At 42.2% G+C, this 25,606-nt stretch overlaps 1 protein-coding gene across 1 annotated transcript in view; it reads left to right on the top strand.

Annotated features, from left to right (window-relative positions):
- The window catches only part of PAN3 (poly(A) specific ribonuclease subunit PAN3), a 2,193,201-nt gene that overhangs the window by 915,365 nt on the left and 1,252,230 nt on the right, over positions 1 to 25,606 (top strand). The window contains exon 9 of the mRNA XM_044073269.1: positions 11,857 to 12,018. Within this exon, the coding sequence (XP_043929204.1) occupies positions 11,857 to 12,018 (162 nt within the window). The remainder of the gene's footprint in view (positions 1 to 11,856; positions 12,019 to 25,606) is intronic.

Below are 25,606 nucleotides of genomic sequence, written 5' to 3'. Positions count from 1 at the left end.
AAATTTGATTTTTAAACCTTCCCCGATTTTGAAGAGAGCATCTCAAGTCCAGATGGATCAGTTGCCTATGTTTGCGACCACTGATAGACCAACTTTTCTCCTGTGTAACTGCCTTCCATGGAAGAGGGCCTAAAATTTTTCTCAAGGCTATCCCCAGTCACAAAGAAACCCTGGGGATAAATCCTTTATCTTTACTCTTACAAGCAAATTCCACAGCATCAAGACTATCAAGATGCTGTCCTTGCAGTCTGTTTTAACCCTGCTAATGTCCCACCCCTTTTAAGTGTTGCCTATTACTCAGATAAGCTCACTGGGCACAAGTTCCCTTTTCAAGGTGATCCCAAAAGACCATGTAATTGACTGACTTGCTATGAGTTGAGTAGTATGCTAATGGAAACTTAAGGAATCAAACCCTGGATTACAGGAATAGGCTCATTAACATCTCATAGCCCTAATCCTCTGCACTATTTATTTTATTTTAGTTGGATTTTGTTAACAAGATTAGTTCCACTAAGCCAGTGGCCTCTTTTCAGGACAGACTCAAGGTGGCCTTCATACTGATAAGAAATTTGGTATGGGCACCAAGGTACTTCACATATTCTTTTCAGTTAGTGCCATGGAATCTTTTGCAGCCACCTCAGCTACCACCAACTCAGGCAGATGGGACCTCTGTTTTATGTCTCATCTGAAGGACGGCATACTCAGGAATGCAGACTCTCCCCTTCATGCTGCACTGTAGTGTCTGTATTGGAAAATGAATCCAACTGCTTGGTGTGGGAATAGAGGCCACTGCCTTAGTGACATAGCTTCTTGGAGCATAGACCATGAAGGACATTTACCTTCACACCCCCATTTTTCCCAGGTCTCAGCAGATTCTAAAGATTGCAGGTGGTCCCTCATCATTTCCCATGTACTTCCTTCCCCTTTTGGCTGTCCTGTCCTCCCAGGGTATTCAAATATTTAGCAGCTTTGCTTGCTTAGCTTCATTTCAGGGGGAAGTTTCCATCAACTTTCAGAAATCAAAACCAGGTTTTTTGGGGTACTGGTTGATGCTGCTTTAAGCAAACAATGTCTTCCACTGGAGAAAATCTGTGTCTTCTGCAGTCTTATTTCTAGAATTTGCCCAGAAAACCCCTTTACAGCAGGAGTGGTATTCAGGACCCTGAGGTACATGTCCTATCATTACATTCTGGTGATGTTTCTAGCCAAACTCCACATGAGAAAGATAGCAATGTATTTTTGAGAAGCCTATGGACACAGCACTCCATAGTGAACTCAGTCATTTGGATGCAGTTTCATTGGTAGTCATGCTGAGTACAAGTGAACTTGAGAATTCTCTTTACTCCCCCCACACCAGATAATACCCAACCCAAGGTTATGGATGCCTGAGGCATAGACTTGGGACTCATACTGGACACTTGAGTATAGGGGCAGTAGAAACCCAGTACAGTGATATCAGTGGAAAAGACATGCTGCTGTGATCTACATCCTTCAGCTATTCAAAGAGTCTTGGTCATCAAGCATACTGACAGTAGTCATGGGCGATGCAACAGTTATGTGGTGCATCAGTAGGTAAGGGGGCACCTAATCTTGCCAGCTTTGCAGTATGGCCATGTGAGCATGGTACCCAACATTACAGTACAGTCTTCTCTTAAAAAAACATTTTATTGTCCCTTGGGGGACAACTTGGACAGTGTGCAGGCAGATCACTCTGCCCTTGGGTTCCCCTGAAATGCATCTAATGTTTGCCCTCCATATTTGTCAGATCAAGCAGCTATATTCTAGTTCCCCTGCCAGGACGTTAGGACCATAATCGTTCTCCTAGAGATGGAGAATCTATCTGATCTTCTCATAATTTGTTTAATACCAAACATACTTGTGAAAACTGTGGTAGAAAGATCTAGCACCATTCTGTAGCTCTTGCTCACTTTATGGCTACAGAGAGGACAGCCAATGACCCCCCCCCCCAAACATTGTCTACAGAACCTAAAAAGAGGTACATTAGTACAGTAAAATGTACAGTGTCAGCTTCAGTGCCGGGGGTGGGTCATTGATAGCAAACTGGGAAGCCTTTGAGCCAGATGTGCTTGGTATTCTCAAATAAGCAAGGAAACCCGCTGAGACACCCCAACACTGGCCCAGTAATCAAGGAGCCTCAATACTCACCACTGGCAACAGTGGGGAACGTACACAGTGGGAGGATGACAAGTACACACACACAGTAAAGTGCAGTTTCCCTTAAGAGCACACACAGACCACAGTCAGTCTGTGGCCAGTTTTTCCCTTTTTCTACAGATCCCCAATAAGACTCCCCACTGGCACAGCTATAGAGCTGAGTCCTTAGCCAGGGTTCCAAGCCAACACTCTCTGTCCAACCAGTGCTTCATGTCCCTGCCCAGGTAGCAGAGGCACACACACACACACACTCCTGGGAAAGTCTGGCACAGGTTTACTAGCTATGGCTCATTCTGGCCAGACTATAAGGTAGTTATCACTGCCACCAGAATCCGTTTTCAGCTACTTTAAGTATTGTTAACAAAGGGTGTCCAATCTTACTATGTAATGTTGCTATTAATCCAAATGGTAGTTTGACCAAGAGCAAGGCTATTAGGAGTGGCCTGCACAGTGTCACCAAATAAATATGCAAGTCCTCTCAGAGCTTAAATATGTCTCAAAATAATAAAAGAACAAGACAATACTAAATACGTCTTCACGGTGACGTCGGAGTTCAAAATCGCAGGAAATATTTAAAACAACATTGCAGGACAGTCTCAAATACAAAAAAACAACTAAACAAATCTTTACTATATTCCTTACTGAATCTAAAATAATTTACTGTACCCTAGTTAACTTATTTACAGTAGGGCTAGATAGATGTTGTTGAGTGGATGTTTCCAGCAGATACTGCCAGGTCAGACAAAATACAAAATGCACAGTCACTGTCTCAGAGAATTCTTAAATTAATGTCACATATTACTTCTGGGATACTTGCAGCATGACATCACTTTTTTTCACCTGACTTTAGCTCCCAAGCTAAACCCCCATTGTTAGAAACTACCAGCACTTAACATCTCCCTGTGAAAACACACAAACAAGGACCCTTCTTAAATCTTTGCAGCTGCTGGAAGACATAAAACAATTAAACACTTGCAACACAATGCAGAAGGCTCCCTAGTTTTAGACATCATGTCTCCTTGCTGCATTGAAACTAACTTTTATGGCGTGGTTATAAAACAATTTAATTTCAACTATTTTCTTGAAGTTTTGCAAGTTAACCGCCAATGTTCTAGTTTTCACTGTTAAAACGTATACATTTACACAGGTATAATAGTTTATATACATTTCTGCTCTTTTCCAGTAAGGTACACTGTGGATACATCTTTAAGCTCAGTATTGTACAAAGCCTTTTCACACACACTTCTGTACCAGCAGATGTTCGTTTTTCACTGTTGCAGTCATTACATTTGGGTAATCTGCTGGCAGGTTGCCCTCAGTCGGCCTGATTAACAAAGTCTTGGGTTCTGCGTCAGTTGCTGTCCCTTCTTCCATGATGTCAGTTCGTCAGGGGTATAAAACATGCAGCCGACGCCATTACATCAGTCTTTCTTGCCGCACGGTGCCTGAAGCAGAAGCAGTTTGCATGTGCCGGTTGACCGACCCCTGAAATTTTCATTTTCGAGTTTCAGAACCGAAGTCTTCAACTAAAAGCTAAGTACCCTGTTGGGGAAACTTTTTCTTGCTCCTTACCGATGTCAGTAAAAGTTAATAATTGCATTATTTGTGGGAAGCAAATACCTCATAAGGGTTTTCATTTGTACTGTATTCCTTGCCTAGGCCCTGATCATAACGTACCTTGTCGGTTATGTGCTAGATTTAATCAACGCACTATTAAACGTCGGTACATTTTTGCTTCTAAATATTTTGGCTCATGATTTAACTATCCAGAAATGACGTCGGTTAGCAATCCGACTACCGGAATACCTAAAAGACGCAAAGAAAAAGACAGAGACAGGCCGTTGAGGTCCAAAACTGACGATGGCGCTTCTCCTAAGCCAGTCGCTAGTTCGTCGGTACTCAGTGAGGTGCTTTCGCAGCCCCTGATGCCCACTACCTTTGATTCGAAGGCCTCTACTGAGACCCATTCGGAGTCCGATATGCCGCGAGTTGCTTTAATTATTGAACCCGCGGATGTCTCTACCTTAGATGGGTCCGGAGCCACTGTGCAGGCACCGGCTTCTGAGGGTATTTTTAGGCCTAAAGATTTGTATATTAAACGGACGCCATCTTCAAAACTAAGGCCAAAATCTACTTCTGTGTCTAAAAAACTGACGCTTGGGCCACGTGTGTAGGCCCCTATGCCTAAAAAACAAATGATCAAAATGGTTGAAGATTTAATTACCTTGATCAGGGGTAGCCAACCCCCTCCTGCTAAGAGGCCTAGGCAAGACATTGATTATGCATCTTCTTTTCAGGATTCTATTTCTTCTGATTCTTCTACTGAACAGGATTTATCTATACCTACTTATGAGGACTCTGACACAGAAGATTCCATTCCTTCTGCTTCTCCCCCTGAGGATTTCTCTTTTGGAGAAACTTTACTCATCCTTAAGGGAACATTTCCACTGGGAAAGTCAGGATTTTTCTGAATCTAAAAAGAGACTTAGGGATTTTCTTCTTCTTCCTCAGCATAGACCTTTGGCTATAGCTCCAGTTCTAGACATTGTTGATGATGTTTTTTTCAGAATCTAGTATGACTCCTGATTCTCTGCCTCCGGCTCCTAGTAAGCCAGACAGATACTACAGGGTTCCTAACTCCCACAAATTTCTTTTCAAAAATCCTACTGCTGATCCTGAAACCATTTCTCAGGGTCCCAAGGTCATTAAGGCCTCTACTGCTAAAAATCTTACCCCTTCTAATAGAGACTCGAAGGCGCTGGATAGATGGGGTAAGAAGGTTTACACGTCTGCAATCTTGGCAATCAGGGCTTTAAACTGTCAATTTCATATGCTTAAATATCAACAGCATGTCATGGGACTACTTAAACAGAAAATTATGTTAATCTCTGACTGTGTGGAAAATAAAGATTTGCAGGATTTATTACATTCAGCTGAACAAGTTGGAAAACATACTTTGCAATGTGGTTTTGATTCCTTGGAGGCCTCTTGCAGGGCTGCTGTAACTGGATCTGTGCTACGAAGGCATGCTTGGCTCAAAGAGCAAACTCTGCCTGACCATGTTAAAGCAAAATTGTTGGATGCGTCTTTACAACAGGACCGTCTCTTTGGTAATAAGGCTGAAGAAGTGTTAAAAAGATGGAAGATAAAGCTAAATCTATGCAAACTGTGAAATGTTTCTTACAAGTGCAACCTCCAAGATTTAGTAGGCACTGCCCTACTAAGAACTCGTCCTTTCCAGTCCCCTCGAGAGCCACTCAAGTCAAATCAAGACATTCCAAAGGCTCCAGGTTTCAGTCACAAGGAACCCTTAGAACAAAACAATGGGGTGCCTCCACCTCCAAATCTGAAAACAAGGCACCTCCCTATGGTAAACAGTCTCAATGACTTCCCTCTACAATCACCAAGCCACTCACCTTTTAGCCACCCCTTTGGGGGGAAACTGGCATGCCCCCAAATCAGTGGGCAGAGGCCCAGAAACAAGTTCTGTCCCTCATGAACATGGTGGCTATTCAACCAGTACCAGAAGAGGAAAAGTGACCAGGTTTCTATTCAAGACTTTTCCTGGTACCCAGAAAAGACAAATCATGGCATCCAATTCTGGACTTATCCACTCTAAACACATTTCTGGACATTCCAAAATTCAAGATGCTGACTCTTCAACAGTTACTACCTGTGCTAGGCAAAGATGCCTGATTGGTAACTCTAGACTTAAAAGAGGCTTACCTGCATATCCCAATCATGGAATCTTGCAGAAGATAACTCTGCTTCAAAGCAGGCTACTTGCATTACCAGTTCTCTGCACTGCCCTTTTTCTTATCTGCTGCGCCCAGGTTCTTCACAAAGTGCCTGGCACCAATAATTGCATTTTGCAGGCAAAGAAATATTCAAATATATCCATACCTGGATGATTGTCTAATTCAGGCAGAAAACAAGGACATTCTTCTAAAGCATCTGGCGTTTGTAAAAAGGGTTCTAACTTGTCTAGGTTACACCGTAAACGAAAAGAAGTCACAACTGGTACCCTCTCAAAAAATTACATTCCTGGGTGCAAGCTTGAATACAACTGCCCAGATGACTTACCTTACACCCGAAAAGCAAATTAAATTGGTGACTTTCTTCAAACAGGTGGCCACAAAAACCTTGCTATCTGCAAGACAAATTCTGCAAACCTTGGGGGGGTTTATGGCCTCCTGCATTCTTCTAATTCCATATGCAAGACTGCATATGAGGAAACTTCAGTGATACTTAAAAAGTTTGAGTCAACATTGTCACAGCCTGAAAACAATGATTCCTATTATACCTTGCCTGCAACTAGAGTTCCTGTGGTGGGTAGAGGCCTACCACCAAAACAAGGGACTGCCATTCACTCCACCCCCTGCCACCCAAACCCTAATTACAGACACATCAGACTATGCTTGGGGGGCTCATCTGGCATGAAAGTGCATTCAGGGCAAATGGAGCCCAAATCAAATGCACCTACATATCAGTCAGAAAGAGATGCTAGCTATACAGATTGTACTGACAGCCTTCAAGGACTATCTTCATCCAGGACAACTAATGATAAAGACAGACAACACCACAGTTATGTGGTACATAAACAAGCAGAGGGCGGTACACATTCTTATCCCCTTTGCAGACTAGCCATGGCATTGTGGAACACGGCCTTGACCTATCAAATACAACTACAAGCTCAGTTCCTGCCAGGAAAGCTAAATACTCTGGTGGACGAACTAAGCAGAAATCTTGTGGACCCACGCAACTGGAAACTGGAACCACAAGTTTTCAACATGTTGACACGCAAATGGGGGAGCCCAGACATCGATCTTTTTGCCTCACCACAAAACTATCAGTTGGACAAATTCTGCACAAGAATTCATCACAAAAAATCTTGGAAAGTGGATGCTCTATCATTCAGCTGGAAAAAACTATCAGTCTATGCTTTTCCCTCTCTGCCTCTGCTCTCCAGAATTCTACTAAAAGTTAGACCGGACAAACCAAAAATGATTCTGATTGCTCCAGACTGGCCTTGCCAACACTGGTACCCACTCCTGCGCAATGTGTCACACCCTTCTCCGTGGCACCTGCCCTCAGACACCTTACCTACTGTCTCAGCAGAACTACCAAATTCTGCACACTCCGCTCCAAACTGTGAATCTTGCAGCATGGCTAATCAACTAATTTCACCCTTGGCATCCCTCAGCAAACCTGTGATGGATGTCATTTTGGAGGCTAGAAGGCCTAGTACCTGAAAATCTTATGCTGACAAATGGAAAAGATTATGTGCCTGGAACCAATCACAAGGAATAAGCACAGCAATGCCCAATATTCCTCAGATTCTGCAATACTTAACTGAGATGCTTCACAAGGGCCTATCTTTTTCTTCCATAAAAATCCATGCCTCTGCCATTTCAGCTCATTACAACACAGAACCTCCTCTCTTCTCTCATCCTCTGCTAAAGCAGTATCTCAGAGGAGCCAAAATTTTAAGACCTCCCAGGAGAGCACCAACTCCTGCATGGGACCTCAATTTTGTTTTGGAAAAACTCACTCTCCCTCCTTTTGAGCCAGCTGCTACTGCAGACCTAAAATTTCTCTCCTGGAAAACAGCTTTCCTTTTAACAGTCACTTCAGCTAGAAGGATTTCAGAATTACAGGCTCATATTGCAGTGGAGCCTTTTATTATTTTTCATCCAGACAGGGTGGCTCTCAGGACCAGTCCATCTTTCATGCCTAAGGTGGTATCCAGTGTGGCTCTTAATCAGACCATTCATCTGCCAAGTTTCCCAATCCACAGAACAAGGGTGAGCAGATCCTGCATTCATTTGATGCACACAGACAACTTAGATTCTACTTAAACAGGACAAAATCTCTAAGAAAATCTGAACAACTATTGGTGGCATTTGCTGCAGGGGCAGAGGGAAAGGCTATTTCAAAGCAAACCATTTCCAAATGGATAAGCCATTGTATTCATATCTGCTATATGCACCATGGTAAATCTATCTCCAAGGGAATCAGATCTCATTCCACCAGGGCTGCATCTACCTTTGCAGCCTTTCTCAGAGGGGTTCCTACCAGAGACATTCTAGAAGCTGCTACCTGGAGCTCAGTTCATACGTTCACCAAACATTACCATTTACCTCTTTTCTATAAATCCAGAGCAGGCTTTGCCACTGCTGTCCTCCAGGGCCTTATAGCTGCTCCTAATGCTGTATAAATCCATCCTCCCAACCATAGCTTTGGGATTCTACCCAAATGTAATGACTGCAACAGTGAAACACGAAGAACATAGTGCAGTTGTGTACACTTACCATAAATGTAGATGTTCGAGTGTATTCACTGTTGCAGTCCTAGTTACCCACCCTCCAGCCCCCTGGTTTTCTCTTACTATACCTCTCCTTTCTTTTACTATGCTTAAAAGCCTTTTTGGTGTATTTGCTTTTGTTTGGAGGTATATTTTTTGTGTTTTAAATTTTATATATATATATATATATATATATATATATATATATATATATATATATATATATATATATATATATATATATATATATATATATATATATACTGCTCCCCATTTGGGGGGCACCTGACATCTGGGGCAAGAAAAACTGATGTAATGGTGTCAGCTGCATGTTTTATACCCCTGACGACCTGATGTCATGGAAGAAGGGACAGCAATACGCAGGACCCAAGACTTTGTTAATCAGGCCGACTGAGGGCAACCTGCCAGCAGATTACCCAAATGTAATGACTGCAACAGTGAATACACCCGAACATCTACATTTATGGTAAGTGTACACAACTGTACTTTTGATATACACACAACATACAGTTCTAATACATAAATGAACACAAGCATATCAATCATGTTGACATTCACATCTGGCGTATAATCATTTACAAAATTCCAGACAGCTGTGCTGGCAGTATCTCCTTTTGTTACATTTCTATATAAATCATATTAATATTCACAAATGTCATATAATTATTTACAAAATTCCAGATAGCTGGCAGTATTTTGTTTTGTGTCGCTTGCCATCAGAAAGTTCTTTTTAGACCAGGAAAAAGCAAAAATTTAATGCCAGGTGGACCCATTTGTGGCTTCCTTAGTTCATAGCTACTTAGTCTCTGTTCACTTAGGACTAGTATATGCTTCTTTCAAGGTCCACCTTTCAGCTGTTTCACTGTCTACTTGCAGATTCTATTCTGTCAGCACTTACTCTTACAGTGGATTAGCTTTTTTCTTAAGGGTATCCTTCTACTTAAACCTCCTGTAAAGAAGAAAAAAAAAACAGTGGCCCTGACCTGGGACTTGTATTTTGGAAAAAAAAAAATCTTTGTTACCTTTTTAACCGTATGATGATTTTACCATAAGATTTCTTTCTTTAGAGACCATAATCATTGTAGCCATCACGTGTACAATGAGGGTTTCTGAATATCGGGCTGTTATGAGATTTAAACCTTACACAGTCTTTCACTAGGGTAGAGTATCCTTGAGGGCTTTTCAATCTTTTATGCTCATTTTTTTTTTTATTTGAGATGCCTCTAAACCAGTCCATATGACTGCCAGTCTTTTCCTGAGCCTCAAGGCAAAGAAGAATGTTGCATTTCCCTGACATTAAAAGGCAATTAAAACCCTGGCAAGGAAAAAATAATAGTAATTATAAAGTCTGACCAGTTGATCCTTTCAAATATGACTATATGGAGGACAGCAGTATCTAAATAGATCTTGTAAGTTTCTGCTTAGAACATTCGGGAGGCAGCTTGCCTGTACATCCATACACACCTTTTCCAAGAATTACAAGCTGGACATATTTTACAGGAGCATAATAGACTTTACTGCTAGTATTCTACAGGGTCTTCTAGCTTCTAGATCTCCCACACTAAAACTTTTACTGGGGCAAGTACTGCTTAGTAGTCTTCCCACCATTTATGAATTTTCCTGCAGCTGTAAGCCTTATAAAAGTATAATATACAGCTGTGACCTTCTGTCTGTAGAGGTTTGATTCCAGGGATCACTGCTACAATTCTGTCTTTATCTCACCTATTCCCTCCCCCCTCCAAAAAAAAAAAAAAAATAGAAAAAGAGAAAATGAATGAAAAAGAAAGGAGAGAAATAACATCTGAAGAGAAAACTGAAAACTCTTAGCCAATAGGGAGGGTGTGAATGGGGTACACATGTGCCCCACGTAGAGATCTTTTTATCTTGCCATCTTTCTTTGTAATTTAGGATATACATCTCAAATGCAGGATGAGCACACTACCCCCCCCCCCCCCAATCAACAGGCAGAGCATTTACACTTTGTGGCACTAGCCTTAGTGGGATCTCATAAAAAAAAAAAAAAAAAAAGATAGTATGAACATGTCTCCTCTTTCTATTTAGCATTGATCGTTCTGGCCTCTGAGGCATGAGGAGGAACCATCCTGCAAGGGAAGCCCAATGTTGTGTAAGTGTTGCCGGTCATGAGTTACTCCTGCTGCTGATGTCCATTTATGTTTAAATGCTACTGTAGCAGTGATTTTTGGACTCCCAACATCCTGTGCGAAGTCACAGTTGTAGTTTGGGTGTTAGACTTATAATTCTCCTACCTTTCTTTTTCATCTTTCTGTTGCTAGTTGTTAGTGGTTAGTGCTTGAGAATGATTGCACTGGAATCTTAAAACGTATTTGTTACCACTCGATCCTAGGCCCTACTTTTTAAATCACATTTGATTTAATTATTTCAAATATTTAGTTTGCTTGCATTGTTTGAATTGTTGAGTTAAACTCTAAACTCATCCATTCCAGCAGAGCTTTTCAGAATAAGATTTGGGTGTATTACTTGTCCCTAACCTGGGCCTACTTGTAACTTTCCTGCCAAAAAATAAATATGAATGTGACACAAGCTGTTTCCCCATTCCAGTTGTGTCAGGATACTAGGTTGGAAAAGTGGCGGAATACAACTCTGTTCCAAAGACATTTGGAATCTCTGGAAGTCAGTCTGGAAAGGCAGACATCTGCCTTTAGCGTGCGTATTCCATGGATGAGGAGTTGTATTGCAATAGGGGACCCCTTGTCTTAAACATTTGTTATGGTGAGTATGCTCAAACAGCTGTAGTTTCATTGGCTTTCACTTGGCAAGCTACCTTAAATCAATTGTGAAAATCTTTGTTTCATATACATAGTATTATTTATTTGTGTTTTTATTCCTGTTCTATATTTTTTTGTTAACCTGGTTGTCAAACTGGGTTGAGTCTGATAAAGTGACTTACTCAGAATTGTAGTGTAAGAAAGTGGGGAGTGAAGGAATGAAGCCAAGACCTTAAGATGAAATTTGTTAGCAGTTTGTTGTCCTAATCCTTTGCTCTAAGCTGCCAGGGATTTGAAGCTGGCCTGTGGTTTCCTGTTTTTTTCTTGAGCAGACTTAGTTTCCTTCTACCCATGAACAAATGATGATTTGTTAGATACGAGAAGTCCGATTAATTTCAGTTTATAAACTGTTCTAATTCTTGTTTGTGTTTAGTTAATATGATATGCATGCAGGATTTAGAAAAAAATGGAGTAACTTCAGCTTTTTATAATTTTTGAATATTTCTGTAAAATATGTGCCTGTCAGAACTGTACTGTAGCTTTTCTTTGCATAAGGTTATTTATAAATGTATTTAAATTGAACTGTATTTTATATAAATTATTTTGCAGGCATTCCTACAGAAGTCGACAGCTATCATAGCCTTTTTCCACTAGAACCTCTCCCCCCTCCAAACTGCATTCAGAAAACAAGCAACTTTGGGTATATTACATCATGTTACAAAGTCATCAGTAGCAAAGATGATGTGCCGTACTGCCTTCGCAGGATACATGGTGAGAGAACTTCATACATTAGAGACACATTACAAAAAAGGAACATTATAGGAAAAATAATAGTTTTCTTGCTTTAAAAAGTGAAGATCTTTCCTGTACCTACTTGTGGTTATATTCCTTTTCTTCCAAGCTCTCGCTGTGCAGGAAAGAAAGTAACATGTATTCCTTAACACTGAACAGACCACAGTGTTCTTCAGTGACATCTTGCAGGAAGGACAGTGGATCCTTTTAGGCATGTTGCCCTTGACATGTTTCACTGTTGGAGGTAGAGCTTGCTGTTCTTGTTACAAATAATTTTTACTTTATTGTTCATCTCCACTGTCAACTGCTTGGTATTAGAGTGGAGATTCTGAGACATAATGAGGTGGACACTTGAAAGCAAACTTATGCTAAGTCAGTGTTTCTGCACCACAGTGAAGTAATGCCTTGTACTACAGTGTTGTATCCCTGTCTGTCTCAGTTCACCCCCCCCCAGTTGTTCAGTCAGCATCATTAATGACATTCACCTGTTAAACTTCGTTCCACATGAAATGCTGTCAGTCACTTTCAAAGTACAGTGCCTTTTTGAATTCATTTCTATTATGGTATTCTTTTTTTCTCATCTGTGCATCTCTTTGTAGACTTTTCACCATTTAACCAGATTTGTATGCTGACATTAGGGAGGTGCCCTTTGAAGACTGTCCGAAGCCTGCCTTTCTAGAGTCCATATTTGGATACTTAATGCTTGGGAGGGAAGATAGTGCCCTGGTTACTAAAAGACATCAGTGTTTGTTTTGCTGCTAGAAAATGTGTGCACTGTTTTATTGTAAAGTACCATTCCACTTTGGAGAAAATTTACACCTTCCAAGGTATTATTCTCTTTTCTGTTTTGTGTTTTTGTTTGACTAATTGTAACCGGTAACCATTTGATGTTCTGTGACTTGGCAATCGTGAGGTCTGGAATAGAGAGATTAAATGAGTAAAAATGTAGAGTTTTATATATATATATATATATATATACACACACACACACACACACACACACACACACACACACACACACGCACCAAGTCTGGCATTGCTCTTTCTTGGAGTACTTCCTTTTCTTTGAGGTATGGCAGTGTTAGAGTTGGAAGCTTGCTCCCTACATTGGGAGAAGGGGGATTGTCCCTCTGCAAAGATGACTTTAAAGGAGAACAGTGATATTCAATATTTTCTTTTCCCTGTATTTTGCATCTCTCCTATAGGTCTTGGACTCCCATTTGAGTCTCAGAAGTACAATAGGAAACCATTATAACATGTTTTTGGCTGATGGTTTTCATAATAAATATCACTGATGTGTTGTTCATAATATTTGGTGTGACTTCCAGAGCTTTGGAGGTTTCCCGAGTGGCTCTGGTCTTGTCCCCACACTTAAGACATGAATAAGACTTTGAGAACAGAGAGCAGTCTGTGCCATTTTCTTTACTTCTTTCCACACTGAGTAATTGGTAATTTGTCTTGTTTTGTACAGCTGATTTGTAAACTACCTTTGATGAGGATTTTTTTCTTTTACTAGTCTTTATTATTTTGCCACATTTGGTACTTTTGATTTTGTCCTTTTTATCTACTGTGATTATAGAGGGCTTTCCAAAGTCAGTGACATTCCTGGTAAAGATCACCAGAGATTGTTTTCAGGAGTCGTATTCTGCTGAAGAAGTTTTACCTTCCAACACCTTTTGTGTGAGGTAAAAACTGTCAGTTGTCATCTTGCATTCTGCTATCTTTAATTTAAAAAAAAGCTTTGCTTTGACCAAAGAGCCCATGACCAAGCTTCTTGCCCATACTCCTTGTCTGGAAGTTTATGCAGAAGGTTAAGGCTTGTGGGTAAAGGGTTCGATTTCCTTAGCCCTCATTTGCCCTATGGTATGACTTTGAGTTAGCCACTTAACCAGACATTGCACCTGTGTTCCTCAGAAAAATGACTGTGTGCATTAGGCCTACCTCGTTAACAAATAAGTATTAGTAGTGGTATCGTCATCATCACCGTCATGTTTATAATTTTCATTATCATTATTAACCATTATTGTTAAGCCAAAGAACATCTGTCCCTTCGTCACAATGGAACGCCATTTACTGATTCTGCTAAGTATAAAACAGACTGCTGTAGCATGATGGATGAGCCCAAAAAGTTAATTTTGGAAGATTCTGTTGATAGTGAGAGAGAGGCCTTCATGAATATGGCAATCCCACAAAACCCCGAAGGTACAGGTCTTGCTCCCCCCTCCCAGCGCTGATACCTTTTCCCTCTGCTTCCCCACTGTCACTGTCCTTCAGAGGGTGACAGTGAGACAAAGGTCTCAGAGGGTGACAGTGACAAAAGGTCTGCCAACCTGGTAAGGCCTTGGTGTAGACCCTCTTGTTACATCCAGTTCCCAGGCCTTCACACAAAACCAGCCCAAGGTGTACATCACTAAGGAGTATTCTCCTATCCTTGACATCCCTGATGTTCTCGTCCACGAACCCAGTACCCGAGTAAGAGCACAGCTTAATATAGCAGTTTATAAAAAGATTAGATGACCAAGCCTCTTCCTTTTATATCCTGGAGCATATGCTTGTCTTAATCAGTTTTGGTTATAGGCTGTTTGCTGAAGAATATGTCAGCATGGCATTGGTCTATGTAGTTGCACCATCTCCCATCCCCTGGGTGAGATGTCTACTTAAAGGTCTCATACCAACAAAAAGAGAAAAGCCTTCTCCAGAGCACTCATCTGAGTTGGACATTGAGGATGACCTCACCTATTTGGGTCAGCTTTCTCCTGTCCTGTGATACAACATGGATGAAAGAAAATCCCTTTCATCTGTCCCCCCCCCCTTAGAGCATCTCTTGTGGAGAGACTCTTATTTTGACAAGAAGATATTTTAAGTTGAAGCAAATACATTTTCAAACCGCCACAAGAAGCATCTAAAATTTCTATTCATTGAGAGTCCAAGCTAAGGGCTGTTTGAATAGACTTTCAGGTATTTAAGAATGATTTTGATAATTCCTCACTTAAGGAATTTGATTCAGCCACTGGGCATTAGGAAGCCAGATACATTACACAGAGTTAAAATAAAATTTAAGTAATGGCTATACCTGTGTAAGAATTCTGTTACAGATCCTGTATCCATTTTATTGGATACTGCTAGGGAGTCCAGTCAGGCATGACCCAGTATTACCACACATGCTGCTGTCAGGAAGTTCATTTACTCTGCTCTGCTTACTCAGTCTCCTGCTATGTGGCACAGTGCTGTGCGGCATGGACACACTAGGGTCCTTGCTGTAAGCAGTACTCCGGCAGGTGGTGGTGATGCAGCAAGCCATACTACTTTCCTTCTAAGATGGGCAGGCAGATTTCTGGTAGAATATCCCTCTCACCAGAAGACATTTCATTGATGTTTTCTTTTCCTTGTAGGCAGTGGAAAAGGCTTGCATGTCAGTGAGGTTTATTCTCAGAGCACTTTGGTGTGTATCAGCATTCATCCTTGTGGGACCCCCTAGACAGGCTGTGCTTGAGAAAGATTCAGTGATATTGGAAAAAATGAAAACTGCAGCATCTCCACCCATTGGAGATGGTACTACCAAGTAATACCGTCATTTAGTAAGGCATCCTAGATGCACTTAACCCTGGCGTGCCATTTGTTAGTCATACGTTTCCAAACCCTGCCTCCAGATGCCTCAGTTTGTACTTTGGAGGCTTATCATGCAGCCATGAAGGCTCAGGGAAGGTATGTCAACTAGCATATTGGTTCATAGGTTCTTACTAAGCTTAAAGCAAAGGGAGGCCTTCGAGAAACTCAGCCACGTTACTCAGTATTTGTGGCAGACTGTGAAAGTATCCTTCATTAAGCAGATTTTATCCACAGTGTCTCATTACCAATGAGATACTAGCCCTGATGTATACAGTACGAATGCTGAAGGTAATCTGGAAGCCAGGAGTACTCAAAGCAGTAACAGATAAACATCACAGCTATAAGGAAGATAAGTAAGGAATGGGCATTCTTAACTCTGTAGACTGCCTGTGCTGTATTGTGATGTAGCTCCCTCCAATAGTGGCTCCATCTGCAGGCCCTTTAAATTTCCCTTAGTCCAGAAATCCTTAGCATTCAAGCAAGCAAGCCCACCCATAGTGTCCTTGAAAGGAAGTTTGACTCAATCTTCCAAAGGCTGACAGTGTGGGCATCAGGATGACTTAGTTATGAGATCTCTGCCTCACAGATGTTCATCATGCATACAGCTGCAGTCATTACAGATGGGTTATCCTGCCGTCAGGCGGGTCCTCGGTCGGCTGAATTCCAAAGTCTAGGTCCGGCGTCGGTTGTCGTCGCTTCTTCCCTGACATCAGTGCGGCAGGGGTATAAAAGAGGCAGCCGACGCCATTTTCTTCAGTCTTTCTTGCCGCGCGGTGCCCGAAGCAGAAGCAGTTCGCAAGTGCCGGTCGGCCAGCTCCTGAGATTTACGAATGTATTTCAGCCAAAGTCTTCTTTAAAGCTAAGTACCCCGTCGGGGAAACTTTTCTTGCCTCAGACCGATGTCAGACAAAGTTAATAATTGCATTTCTTGTGGGAAGCAAATACCGCATAAGGATTTTCACTCTTTCTGTATACCTTGCTTAGGGCCAGACCACGACGTCTCGGCCTGCCATTTTTGTGCTAGGTTCAACAAGCGCACTATTAAGCGCCGAGCGGGGTTCGCACTTCATTATTTTGGCAAAAAAATGAATTATATCATGTCGTCGGATACACCGACAACAGTTTTAAGCAAAAGGCGCAAAGACAAGGACCGCCATCCGAGGTCTGCACCGAGTACTGAGACCACGCTTTGGCCGACTACCGGTTCTCCGGTTCTCAGCGAGGTGCCTACGCAGCCCCTGACTACCGATGAAACTATTTTACCGAAGACTTCAGTACCCGAAGTCGCAGGCTCCTCGGTCTCCATTCCCACTGCAGATACCGACGCCACTCTTGGCGGGGAAACTGAAAATTGAGTGAGGTCTGCCATTTCTGAAGGCGTCTTCAGGCCTTCCACCTTCTCTATTAAATCCTTCACTAAATCTAAAGCTGCCATGAAAACTAAAAAACAGGGACCTCAGACCCCCTCTCAAGGCCCCATGCCTAAAAAACAGATGCTTAAAATGGCTGAGGATTTGATAACTCTCATCAGGGGTTCTCAACCCCCCTCTGACAAAAGACCCAGATTGGAGGAAGACTACCCTTCCTCAGACCAGGCTTCTATTACCTCAGACCATTCTGAGGGCCAGGATTATACCTATTCTCCTTTTGAAGACTCTGATGCTGAGGAGTCTACTCCCTCAGTCTCCCCCCATGAGGACTACTCTTTTGGGGAAACCCTGCATACATTGAGGGATCACTTCCACTGGGAAGGCCAAGATTACTCAGATTCCAAGAAAAGGCTCAGGGAATTTCTACTGCTCCCCCAGCATAGGCCCCTGGCTATCCCTCCTCTTTTAGATATTTTGGATGATGTGTACGCAGAAGCCAGTCTTAATCCAGATTCTTTACCTCCAGCCCCTGTTAAACCAGACAGGTATTACCGGGTTCCTGATTCTCACCAGTTCCTTTATAAAAGCCATACTGCTGACCCAGAAACAATTTCACAGGGTCCCAAGGGAATAAAGGCCTCTACTGCTAAAAACCCTTTACCTTCAGAGAGAGATTCCAGAGCATTAGAAAGGTGGGGGAAAAGGTGTATACATCTGCCACTTTAACCATGAGGGCATTAAACTGTCAATTTCATATGTTAAAGTACCAACAGTTTTTGTTATCTCAGCTGAAAAGCAAAATGACACAAACAGAACAACCAGATTTGAAAGAGTTGCAGGATTTGTTGCATGGAGCAGAGCAAGTGGATAAACATACCTTGCAGTGTGGTTTTGATGCTTTAGAGGCCTCATGTAGAGCTGCTGTCATGGGGTCTGTTATACGTAGACATGCTTGGCTCAAAGAGCAAACCTTACCAGATCATGTCAAAGCAAAGTTATTAGATGCACCACTTCAAAAAGATGTATTGTTTGGTGTTAAAGCTGAGGAGGTACTAAAGAAAATGGAGGAAGAAGTGAAATCTATGCAAACAGTGAAAGATTTCTTGCAGGTGCAACCTCCACGCTTCAGCAGAAACTGGCCTTCAAAAAATTGGTCCTTTCCAGCCACGGACAGACCTCAAAGGGGCAGATACAGACGCCCAAGTGGTAGAGGACAACCTCAAGGATCTTACAGAGCTAGACAGTGGCAAGCACCAACCCCAAGAGGTGGAGAAGATAGATCACAGTAATTTAGAAAACAGACACAATGACTTCTCCCCTTGCCTGCCAAACAAAGCTATAATGGCAGCACCTTTGGGCGGAAAACTGGCATTATTTTCAAAAAACTGGCACATTGTTACAAAAGACAAATGGATTCTGGACATTATAGACAGAGGCTACAGGTTCCACTTTTCACACCCTTCCAAAAATGAGAGGCTTGCCAAACCTGCCACAAAATCAAAGGGCAGAGGCACAAAGACAAATTTCCGCTGTCATGGATATGAAAGCGATTCAAGAGGTACCTGCAAAAGAACAAGGTCAAGGTTTTTATTCCAGACTATTCCTGGTACCAAGGAAGGACAAAGATTGGAGACCCATCTTAGACCTATCCATCCTAAACACATATCTACAGGTGCCAAAATTCAAGATGCTCACATTACAGCAGCTTCTTCCCATGCTGGGCAAGGAGTCTTGGCTGGTAACATTGGACCTCAAGGAGGCATACCTGCTTGTCCCTATCAGACAAGATTGCAGAAGATACCTCAGATTTCTTGCAAGTTCAACCCATTACCAATTATCTGCATTGCCCTTTGGCTTATCTACTGCGCCCAGAGTGTTTACGAAATGCCTGGCATCAGTAATTGCCTTCTGCAGGCAACAAGGAATACAAATCTACCCATATCTGGACGACTGCCTGATCCAAGCGGACAGCAAGGACATTCTATTGCAGCATCTGGCATTTGTAATAAAACTGTTAAACTACCTGGGATACACAGTGAACAAAAAGAAATCAAAACTAATACCTTCTCAACAGATAATTTTCCTGGGTGCCAGCTTAAATACAACCACCCAGATGGCCTACCTCATGCCAGACAAACAAGGGCAACTGTCTCAATACTTCAACAAAATGGCAGCTTTCACCAGACTAACTGCAAGGAAAGTCCTGCCGGCTCTGGGATTCATGGCATCTTGCATCCTACTAATACCATGTGCAAAGCTGCATATGAGGAAACTACAATTGTACCTAAAAAACTTATGGCCTCAACACAGCCACAGCTTGGAAACAATTATACCACTCATTCCATGCCTTCAAAAGGAATTTTTGTGGTGGGCTCAAGCATGCCAAAGAAACACAGGTCTCCCTTTCTGTTTACCTCAAGCAACTCAAATCATCACAATGGATGCCTCAGACTATGCCTGGGGAGCACACATGGCAGATCAGTGCATTCAGGGAAAATGGTCCCAAAAAGAGAAGCACCTACACATCAACCAAAAGGAGATGCTAACCGTGCAAAATGCTCTTATGACCTTCAAAGACCTACTGCATCCAGGCCAGCTATTGATAAAGACAGACAACACCACATTCATGTGGTACATAAACTGGAGGGAACTCATTCATACCCCCCTGTGCAGGCAAGCCATGACCCTGTGGAACACAGCACTGGAATTACAAATTCAACTACAGGCACAATTCCTGCCATGGAAGGAAAACACACTGGCAGACAACTTAAGCAGAAATATGACAGACCCACACGAATGGAAGTTGCATCCTCAAGTCTTCTCAAAGATAACTCAGGCATGGGGACAGCCAGACATAGATCTATTTGCTACCCACAGAAATTACCAGTTGGAAAAATTTTGTTCAAGGACCTATCATCCACAGGCCTGGAAAGTGGACGCACTCTCTTTCAATTGGACACCATTGACAGTCTATACCTTCCCGCCTCTTCCTCTACTGACCAAAGTTCTATTAAAAGCCAGAGCAGAGAGGCCACAAATGATTCTCATTGCTCCAGACTGGCCACGACAGCACTGGTATCCTCTCCTAAAGAGCCTGACACACTCACCACCATGGATCCTACCTCTAGTTCCTCTTCTGTTGTCCCAGCACAACTACAAAACCCTTCACAGCCAGCTCAAAACCCTAAATCTAGCTGCATGGAGAATACCTTAATTTCCCAACAGACTCTCCTCTCCAAGGAGGTGCAGGATGTCATCTTGGAGGCCAGAAGACCCTCTACTAAAAAAACCTACTCCGCCAAATGTAAACGATTTTGTTCCTGGAATCAAGAAAAGGGCCAGAATCCTTGGGTAATAAATATACCTCAAATTTTGCAGTACCTAGCTGAGATGTTAAACAGTGGACTTTCCTTCTCCTACATCAAGATCCACGCTTCAGCCATTTCCGCATAATACAATACAGATCCTCCTTTATTCTCACATCCTCTATTAAGGCAGTTCCTCAGAGGGGCAAAAAATATAAAACCCCCACGGAAACCACCAGTCCCAGCTTGGGACCTCAACTTCGTATTGGCAAAGCTGACCCTGCCTCCCTTTGAGCGGCTTCTTCAACAGAGCTACAATACTTGTCGTGGAAAACAGCCTTCCTTCTGGCTATTACCTCAGCATGCAGGGTTTCGGAACTACAGGCCCTCATGGCTGTGCAACCATTATCATTTTCCATCAGGACAGAGTTTCCTTATGAACCAACCCTACCTTCATGCCAAAGGTAGTATCCAGTGTAGCTTTGAAGCAGACTATTCATTTACCTACCTTTTATCCAAATCCACAGAACAAAGGGGAGAGACTACTACATTCCTTAGACATTCACAGAAAACTTCGTTATTACTTGGACAGAACAAAGCCATTCAGGAAATCTGAGCAGCTCTTTGTGTCCTATGCTACAGGTGCTCAAGGAAAGGCTATTTCCAAACAGACAATTTCAAAATGGATAGCCCACTGCATACGCTTTTGTTATTCATTTCATGAAAAATCTGTGCCTGTATACATCAGATCCCACTCCACCAGGGCTACAGCTACCTCTGCAGCTTTCCTCAGGGGGGTCCCTACCAAGGACATTTTGGAAGCAGCTACTTGGAGTTCAGTGCACACTTTCTCCAAGCACTACCACCTTCCACTATACTCAAAATCTAGCGCGGGCTTTGCCACAGCAGTCCTGCAGGGCATCCTCGCCTCCTAGTACCACTTAGTGCCTACCACCCTTACTTAGCTTTGGGATTCTACCCATCTGTAATGACTGCAGCTGTATGCACGATGAACATAGTACAGTTTTGTACCTACCATAAATGTAGATGTTCGAGTGCTCATACAGCTGCAGTCCAGGTTACCCCTCCTCCATCCCCTCTTAGGACAGGCCTTATGACAAACACCTTTATCATACAACCTATTTGGGGTATTCTTTTATGGTGTATTTGCTTGCAACTACTGTTTTTGATTTATCTACATTGCATGTTTGCATAATATTATGTTTTGCCTTCCTTCTGAGGGCACCTGACATCTGGGGCAAGAAAAACTGAAGAAAATGGCATCGGCTGCCTCTTTTATACCCCTGCCGCACTGACGTCAGGGAAGAAGCGAAGACAACCGATGCCGGACCTAGACTTTGGAATTTGGCCGACCAAGGACCCGCCTGATGGCAGGATAACCCATCTGTAATGACTGCAGCTGTATGAGCACTCGAACATCTACATTTATGGTAGGTACAAAACTGTACTTTCCAGGGTCTGGAGTTTAGTCCTCACCTCTAGTCCCTGTACTTGTGGAGTTTTGCCTGTTCTTCCCATGTTTTTGTGAGTTTATTTGGCTACACTGGTTTCCTTCTACTTCCTAAAAAGGTGGTAGTCTATTACTGTATTAAGTCATCCATATAAATATATTATCCTCATGGCCCAGATTGTGGCTAAAAAGGACCCTTAGACCAGTCTGCCTACTTGTTAACAAATGGTCAAATAAAATGAAATAAAAGGAAAAGAAAAAAAAAAAAGAGTGTTAAAATTAGTCAATGAGGGCTAGAGATACGAGTTTGCTTCAATCTCAAGCACCACTAGCACAACAAATTGTTAGAGGTACCCATGCAAGGGAGGTGCGAGTAGTGAATGACATTTGAGTCCAGTAGAACAGTAGTATGTCTTCTGTCCTGCTGCCCGAATTTCTTCTAAAATCAGGAGAAGATGAACAAACCTCATCCCAACCTCATCCCAACAGCATCTGTGTGCAGTTAAGCAAAGAGGAAATACTTCTCCTTCTAAACCCCTTTATTATATTATTTATTTATGTATTTATTTCAGTTTGATTACCGGGGAAGTCCACTGGGCTATTGGGCCCATTTTCAGTGGAGGCCCGGGGAGAAAAGCTCCAAAGCAAACAAATCAGTACATTTATATATACAGATTACAAAAATAATTTCAAAGTACATGCAAATCCATGTTCAAATTCTGAATTACAATGATAATTCCTGTAAACAAGTAAAGTCTTAGTCACTCTAAGAAACAAGTATCAGGTGGTTGTAACAGAAGAAACACAACAGTTCCACTTTTGTTTTGAGAGAGAGGCAATACTTGGGATAATACTGTTTTACTGTGCTGTTCACTAAGCATAGTGCATTATAGATAGGAGAACAGGTGCAGAATAGAAGGAGGTTAGTCTGGGGCATATAGAGTAGAAAGTTTAGGTATTAAAGGCAGAGGAGTGCAGTTGCAAATTCTGTTATGAAAGAGGTAGGAATGAAGCAGAGTTTTGAAGTTGTTTAGGTTGGTACTGGTCCTAAGTGACAAGGGCATGGCATTCCATTTCTTAGCAAGTGTAAAGGATAAGAGAAGCTGGCCAGCAGGGCGTTGGGGTTTTTGAACTGTGATCAGGTTGTGTTGTGAAGATCTAAGTGGTCGAGAGGGGGTATAAGGGAGCAGGATATTTGTAAGGGCTGGGCAGTTTGAAGGGTATAGCAGTAGCTTGAAGGCTGTGGTGAGTTGGAGGAGGTTAAGTTGATTAGGAAGTTCGAGCCAGTTTAGGGTGAGAAGGGAGGAGCAGTGATGAGAAGAGGATTTGGCATTAATGGCAAATCTGGCAATTTTGTTGTAGCATAGCTCAAGTTTGGATGTAAGAGAGGATGAGAGATTAGTTAGCAGGGGGGCATCGTATAGGAGGGAAGGAAGGAGGAAGGTAGAAGCAAGGGTTAGTCTAGAGTGAGGAGAGAGGAAGTGGTTGTTTCTATACAATAGACCTAGTTTTATGTGAGTTTTTTTGATATTCAGTTGGATATGTGTATTAAATTTTAGTTGATCGTTGATAGTGACACCAAGAAGTTTGGAGGAGGATACGATTTCGATAGAGGAGTTATTAAGGCTAGTGATTAGGAATGACTGTTAGTTTATGTTGTTAACCAGGCAAACTCTGGTACACTCAAATCTAAATGATCTCAAGTTAGAGACCTGGACAATAGAAAATTAATTCTTTGTTGGAATTGCTAACCATCTGAAGTCTTACGGTCCCTACAGGAGACCTAGAATGCTGCAATTAGAAGTCTTGCTGAGCAGCATGGAGTACAGCTTCTGTATGACATAGTGATTGTGGCTTACTACCTTTCATCAGCTACATCTGACAAGTCTGTTTTGCTAAGAGCTGCAAAATATGCCTTACTAAGAGTGCACTTCACAATTATTTCATCTGGTCTGCATTTCTACAGTCAGTTTTGTTTTGTATACTTTTTATCCCTGCTGGCTGGCAACCAATGTCCCTCCTTAAATCAGTTGGCCCACATGTTCCACTTAAGAGCTGGAGTCAATCACTGTGAGGCGTTATCTTGGCATCTTCTGGGGATTTTGGAGGTAAAACATCCTTGTCCTCGACCCTTGGCAGTTCATGGCCTGCTTTGCCATTCCCCTCCACAGCATCATGCACTTTCCCTCACATGCCCCCTGCTGGAAGGTCAATGCATATTGCATTTTGGCAGAGCCATGTACACCTCCTTTTTGCTGTGCACTGTACCCCAGTCTGAGCGGAGTATCGGTGCTGCAGCATGTCAAACTGTTTTTGGTTTTCCTACTGTAATTCTGTCTACTTTTGATTTGGAGTACTGGAAATGTTAATTTATTCATAGTGTTGTGTGGGTGTTTTTAGCTACCCTTACCATCATCAGCTTCTACTGTCTTTCATTTTCTCTGCTAATGTAATCTCAAAACTTGTGCATCATGATTGCCATAGGAAGATTGCCACTTAATAATTTCCAAACTTGATCCCTCTTCTGCTTCCAGGATACTTTGTGTCTGTGTCTGTGTGTGTGTGTGTGTGTGTGTGTGTGTGTGTGTGTGTGTGTGTGTGTGTGTGTGTGTGTGTGTGTGTCTCTGTGTGCCTGTGGTGCACTCAGTTCTGTAAGACATTCAGTTGTGTAGCTGTGACCATAACATTGAATTCTTTAGAGGCCTTTATTTTAAGAATGAAACTCTGTTGTGGAAACCCCTAAAGACCAGGATGAAAAGACTGTATTTGCAGAGAAACAGCAGTCTATACAGACAAGGGTTTTAGGAAAATCAAAAAAAAAAAAATTCCTTTCAAAATAATTGCTTCCTCTGAATCCTTCATTGAATGAAATTAAATTATGTAAGAAGGGTGATATAAAAGTCTTTACATGACAGATGCTGAATGAGTACATCTCCCACTTCTTTCAGCCGAGAGAGATTCCCTACAAAAAACTGAGTGATTTCTGACAAAAGTTGCAAATTAATGCTCATTGTATAGATCAGTATTGCAGCAGCCATAACCCTTGGGATTCCTTTAATAGAGGGCCAAAGCTCTTGCTTACCCCCATTATGCCTTTTTTAGGCAGAGTTGATCTAATGAAAATCCCAACCTGATAAAACACCTCCATTCATAAACTGGTTGATATTAATATGGCTGTTCTCATTGCTAGTTTTACCAGTAAAATGCATGCTCACAAGGCAGTTGTGCATTCGGAGCTTCTCCATATATGCCTTTTTTATTGAGGCATGTTTCATATCCTTAGAAGAGTGCCCCTTGTGTGCTTGGGTTTTGAGATTATCACTCCTTCAGACCCACCAGTAATGGTGGTGGAGAGTTGATGTACATCCAGGAAAATACACCTTCAAAACTGATAACCTAGAGACCTCCCCATGAGTTTATTGAACTACAACTCTCCTTAGAGCAATCTAATTTCCAACTTTTAGCTTCCTGTTGATCACTCTCCATGGCTCCAGATGATACATTTCTGGCATTCATAGAGGATGTCTCTATAAGCACCAGCTCTTTAATCCTTGGTGACTTCAGCTATCTTCCCATTTACACTTCCAGCTTTGGGTATGCTCAGCATTTCTTCGACTGGGTCAACAAAATGCTCTGGATCTGCTTGTCCTGCGAGTGACCAGGGGGTAAATGTTCTTGACTGTTGTACTCTCAAACTTGGCCACTGTCTGCTCCCCGTCTGTGGTTGTTCCTTCATTAAAAAAAGTCTCTCTTTAAAGTTATCCATGTCACCTCCCTGGTAGACCCCAGTTAAACAGCCAGTTGCACAAATG

Source organism: Protopterus annectens, chromosome 5.part1, assembly GCF_019279795.1.
Source record: "Protopterus annectens isolate FY-2018-M chromosome 5.part1, PAN1.0, whole genome shotgun sequence".
Classification (NCBI taxonomy): domain Eukaryota; kingdom Metazoa; phylum Chordata; order Ceratodontiformes; family Protopteridae; genus Protopterus; species Protopterus annectens.
This window is presented reverse-complemented; position numbering and strand designations above follow the sequence as displayed.